Source organism: Nanorana parkeri, unplaced genomic scaffold (genome assembly GCF_000935625.1).
Source record: "Nanorana parkeri isolate BGI_ZX_2015 unplaced genomic scaffold, ASM93562v1 scaffold775, whole genome shotgun sequence".
NCBI classification, from domain to species: Eukaryota; Metazoa; Chordata; class Amphibia; order Anura; family Dicroglossidae; genus Nanorana; species Nanorana parkeri.
The window spans coordinates 37,164-43,163 of NW_017307043.1; the positions used below are offsets into that span (position 1 = coordinate 37,164).

The 6,000-nt window shown below is 38.7% G+C and overlaps 1 protein-coding gene across 2 annotated transcripts in view; it reads left to right on the forward strand.

The window, feature by feature from the left end:
* The window catches only part of HAPLN1 (hyaluronan and proteoglycan link protein 1), a 35,424-nt gene extending 29,835 nt beyond the window's left edge, over nt 1-5,589 (forward strand). For both annotated transcript variants that reach the window (XM_018564730.1, XM_018564729.1), the window contains 2 exons: nt 749-1,051; nt 5,125-5,589. In XM_018564730.1, coding sequence (XP_018420232.1) covers nt 749-1,051; nt 5,125-5,408 — 587 coding nt within the window. In that variant the 3' untranslated portion in view covers nt 5,409-5,589. The remainder of the gene's footprint in view (nt 1-748; nt 1,052-5,124) is intronic.
* Nucleotides 5,590-6,000: the final 411 nt, after the last annotated feature.

Genomic DNA, 6,000 nt, shown 5'->3' on the forward strand with positions numbered 1-6,000 from the left:
CAAAGGGAGTGCACTGTATACATTGGGTTGTAACTAAGACCTGCAATACGTTTTTTTGTGTGTTTTTCTTACAGAAGTTATAAAAGATATGACTTTGCATAATGTTGCCATAATAGTAAATGTGTATATTGTAATGATTATTTAAATCATCTCAATTTTAATATAACAGATAGGTCACAGATATAATAGAGCAGTGTTTTTCAACCTTTTTTGTGCAAAGGCACACTTTTTTCATGAAAAAAATCACGAGGCACACCACCATTAGAAAATGTTTAAAAAATTTACCTCTGTGCCTATATTGACTATATATAAAGTAATTCTCTTGAATAGGAATCAAATAAACACAAAGAAATTATTTTATAATTATTCATATTTCTGTTCAATCACACAGTGGTTGAAAAACGCTGTAATAGAGGTTGAACACATTACCTTTTATAAAATGTAATACCTTTGTGGCAACTACTGTCTGAGATATTTTATAAGTTGCTTTATAAATCTTGGTTAAGATTCCATAATACCAGTTAAAGTAACATTGCAAGAATGATCTTTAGTAAAAAAAAACAAAAAAACAGAAGCGTAAAAGGCTAAAAGAAAATAACAATTAGCATTCTCCTGCACAGTAAAATCAGGGTTATTATATTTGTATTCTCTTCCCCCTTATTTTCATACTGTAGTCAATTGTGTCTAACTTGCTCCATTTTTACTTTTTCAGCTTTCTAATCCACTTCTTTATATATTTAATTTTCAGGTATTATGTTTCCATTCTACCCCCGGCTTGGCCGGTATAATCTGAACTTTCACGAGGCCCAACAAGCCTGTCAAGATCAGGATTCAATAATTGCCTCCTTTGATCAGTTGTATGATGCATGGAGGTCTGGGCTGGACTGGTGTAATGCAGGTTGGCTAAGCGATGGATCAGTACAATACCCAATCACAAATCCTAGAGAACCCTGTGGCGGTAAAAACACCGTCCCCGGAGTTCGAAACTATGGTTATAGGGACAAAGACAAAGGCCGATATGATGTCTTCTGCTTCACATCAAATTTTAAAGGTAACATTTGTTTAAGCTTACTTGTGATCTTAATAGTTTTCATCATCATATGTATGGCTGTTGATTTCTTAGGTAGCTATACGAGAGGCTGCTTGCAGCCAACAAGGCATTTGATGCCAAGCTAATTCTGACTTTATAGCTTAGTAATTTAGTGAACCAACAGCTTATTTTCTATTACATTTTTAAAGGTAGGATTTTAATCTCACCTTCTGATTTACAAAACCTACTTTCTTCAGAACAGCATTGGAAATGATGAAAAACAGAATATTTTCTCTTCTGCTACATTCACATGCTAATAACTGAAATAGCTCTCATCTAAGAAGCTGGGGCCTTAGCATTAGAATATGGATATGGCAATAGAAGAGTCACCCCAGTCAATCCAGTGAGTTAGTAGAAACAGTTTAGCAATACACCAGTAAGAAAACTCCAGCCAATTATCATCAGCCAGGTCTATAGTGTTTTTGTTAGAACCCAAGTTAACCATCTGGTGATGTGTTGACTTGGCTATTTGTCAGTTAACCCATTAGCTAGTACATCAGAAAAAAGCAAGGAAAAAAGGAAGACTACTGAAAAATGCACAAGTTAGTTGTTAAGCATACGTCTTCATATACTTCTATAGGGGAAAAGCAAAAGAGCACAAAATGTGTTGCTCATGATGACCAATCAGAATTATAGCATTGTTTCTTTTAATGAAAGCTGAAACATGGCCGTTTTTTGGCAAAAACGTAAATTTGCTGTTCATTTTAACTTTACAACTTAACACATTTTAAATAGTAATAATATTATACCTTTCAGGTTAGAGTAATGTGTCTATAGTACACCAAAGACTGACATATTCCTAACATTTAAACATCATAAATACCTAGAGCTTAATTCTTTCATTAAGTCTGTATTTCTAACATAAAATTATTTATTACAATGTATTTCATTTAATAGCTGATAGCTTATCACAAAATATGTGATACTGTAATTAATTGATAAGACAATGTTATTTCTGGGAGCATTTGACAGAACACAGATTTCTGGCACCAGAAGATGCTAATGGGAATTTAAATGTTGGTTTCCATGGCGGCCCTTTTCTTTTCAATTCTCGTCAGACTTTCATTCAAGGGCTTATGTTCACGGAGATTAGCAAAAGAGTTGAAAACAACTATAGAAGATAATAGATCTGTATTTTTGGACTGGCTCTTGCAGAAAGTACAATGAATTACAAGCAGAGCTTACAGACACAGTGGAACTGCACACAATAAAGTGTGTTATCATGTCAGTGCCAAGGCAGTAGAGCAACTTTTCTGAGGTCAAAATGTTGGATTGCCACTAGCTGTTCAGCATTGGAATAACGTATCCCATAAGGTAATCAGTATTGGAATAACATCACTGTACTAAATGCAAAACAGACTAAATGTCCTTCACAGATATTAGTTTTATACACTGTTACATTGCGCATAGAACTCACCCTTCCCCACCGCCTACACGGAGGACCCCAGGTAGTCGAATCCCCACCTGTGCCTGCATGTGAATTTACAGTTTGCAGGCTACAGACTTCCCCTCTGCAGGTGTTGCACTATTTTGGCAGACATGGGGGGTGATGTACTAACCTAAACACACGCACGCACTAGGTGTCTGTGATTTTTACACAGCAAAACGTATTTATCAATCAAAAAGTCTAAAAGCATATTTCCACTAATGCCATATATGGAAAAATCATGCACATGATGCATATATAATGCTCATGCATTTACATTTCTGCATTCATCAACGCAAGCAACACAATGTAGAGCTAATTTACACAACATCACCTTGCAATTCATGCAGGACTTCACACAACACACCTGCTGGGTGTGTACACACTACAAAGGTGTCTAGATTCCACCAATAGATCATGCTGGGAGGGAACACACTACAGAGGTGTATACTTGTTCGTGGCGTGTTTATAAGGTTAGTAAATCAACCCCATGGGGTAGCCTAAGTTCCCACACCCTACAGTGCCCGTCCTAGACAAAAGCTGTGGCAGATATGGAAGGTGGGGCTAGTCAACAGGGTAACCCAACACCAGCCATCATGTTGCTTGGTCATGAGATAGCCCCTAGCTCAGTTTTAAATACCTGACTAGGGAACAGAGCACAAAATCTTCTTTTACTCTTGCTATATTGTTGCCTCTGTGGACTTGAGCTGCAACCATCCCACAGAGGACCTCCACCTCCCCCAGAACCCTGCAATCTCCCAATGAAAGTGCTCTACCAGATCTCCCTATGCTGACCCTCTCCTCTGCCTATCATTCTGTGTGAATCTGCCTCATGTGGGAATTACCCCCTTGTATTCCCTGCCATGACCTGTGGTTGATGCCCTGCTATTTGTCCCATACTGTGCCTGGAATGCTGCCCTGTAATTGCTGGCCAACAGCCCAAGACTTACTTCTTTGATGCTTTACATTGTTGCCCTGTGTTTCTTCACATTTTCCCTTGCTGTATCCTGGATTGCTGCCCTGTATATGCTGTTCTGTGATCTTGCTACCCGTCCCTTGCTGTGCCCTGAATTGTTGCCCTCTAACCCTAGCCTCAGTTGCTGCTGTACAAATTGTTGCAAATTGTTGCTGTACTTAATATTTGCTGCACCAGATTGCTGCCTGTGCCCAAATTGTTACCCTCTGGTTGTGATCTCTGTTGTACCATATTGCTACCGGGTCCTTTCCATACCTGGATTGTTGCCCTGTGACCCTGGGATCAATCATTGCTTTGCCATATTTTTGCCTATACCTTGCAATGCCTGCATTGCTCCCCTGTGGCCCTAAACGTAATATCTGCTTTACCCATTCGCTACCTATCCTTGCTGCCCCCAGGTCATGTCCTGTGGCCTGTGCTCAATACTTGATGTACCCTATTGCTGGCTGTCCTTGCTTTGTCCAGATTGTTGCCATGTGAGCCTGGAGTTGTACCATACAACCTCTGTTGTACCATATTGCTGCTTGGTCATTTCTGTGCTTGGATTGTTGCCCTTTGACCCTGGACCTAAAGGTTGCTATACCAAATTGCTGCCTGTCCTTTGTTCTGCTGAGATTGTTGCCCTGTAACCCTAGATTTAATTGTTGTTGTACAATATTGTTGCCTGGCCTTGCTGCATCCAGTTATTGTCCTGTGGCCCTGGGCTCAATCCTTGATGTCCTTGTTGCTGCCTGTCTCTTGTGGTGTCCCTTGCCATACCCAGATTGCTGCTTTTTTACTCAAAACCTAATCTCTGCTGATCCATTTCTCTGCTTGTCTCTTGTGGAGCCCTGATCAATGCCATGTGACCCTAGTCATATCCCTTACTTATCCCTCTCTCTTTCTTCAGAATTGTCAGCTCTCCCTAACAGTTCCTGTGAGCCCATACATTTATAGAAAGGGGACTGGATTATCCATTTCTTTAGATTATTGGCTCTTGTGACAAAGCTGACCAGGGAACCCTAGCCCTGAGTAATGTATGTATCTATGTTGGAAACTGCTGAGATTTAACAGGCCTGCCTGCAATGAGCAGCTAGCTAGGTTGTGGATGTCATCTATAATAGGTAGCCACCAACTTTCTGAGCCAGGACAGACAGAAGAGCTATATTTGTGTGCCCTGAACTGTGGTCTTGATTTCATAGTGTCAATTCACAAAGTTAGCATCCCAGGATAAGGATACTTTTTTCACAAATATTGACAGTTATCTTATTGAGACCAAACAGATTTGAAAATTATAGTCACATGACTAAAATGAAGATATGTATCCTTGTGTTAAAGCTTTGTGAATTGAGCCTATACTCTAGTAACACATAGAGCATGCCTCCCAGTAAAAAAAATTACATTTTACCTGCAGCATTACGAGCAGGTGAATATCAGCTCAACACCTTTATCTGTTTAGATGTGTGTTTAGGTTGCTTCCCCATATGCATAGTAGCTGCTCCCATTGTAAGAGCAACTGCTCATGGAGTCAATCCTGCTTTTCAAACACAGTCCTTTAAACATTTTGAAACGAATTGTAGTCAGTAATGAACATTTTGCTGAAATGTAGGGGTTGTTTATGAAACAACTATACGACTTTGTTCTTATTCCTAGGTCGTTTCTATTACCTAATACATCCAGTGAAGCTGACTTATGATGAAGCCGTACAAGCCTGTATCAACGATGGAGCTCAGATTGCTAAAGTAGGCCAGATGTATGCCGCATGGAAGCTACTTGGTTACGATCGTTGCGATGGAGGATGGCTGGCTGATGGCAGTGTTCGTTACCCAATCTCAAAACCAAGAAGACGCTGCAGTTCCAATGAAGCAGCCGTGCGCTTTGTTGGTTTCCCAGATAAAAAGCACAAGCTATACGGTGTTTATTGTTATAAACCATAGAACTATAGCGACCTAAGAACACACACCAGTATTAACAAAGTCATTGAGAACAAACATGTGAAACATTTTATTTGAAAGTGAACTCATGCAAGCTATAAAAACTGTGATAAAACGTTTTACTTACTGTAAAAACATTGGCAAACATTCATGTCATTGCCTTTATTTTCTTTTCTTTTTGATAACTCTTGTATACATCATTTTTTTTTAAGTTTTCATTTGAACTTAATGCATAATGATTATTCAGTCACACCAAACCATACCTAGTAGTCAGATGCTTCATCTTTACTGAGGAATGTAAGATAACTCCAAATAGAAAAACATTTTAAAAATAGTTTATATAACAATATTTTAAAGTGCACTACAGAAAGTAGATTATCAGGTTCAATTTAGGTGCTTCCAGTGTCTGCTCATGCATAATAGGACAGCTTATATGAAATAGTAGTATATATACTGCATTAGCTTTCAACATGGTTTGTTTTATTATTATAAAGCAAAACAAAAAAAGGAAAAACAGTGATGTCATTAGAAGCACAGCAAAAATCTAAGTAGTTAAACTGTATTTTTTATTGTGTATGAAACATTGATGAATGTT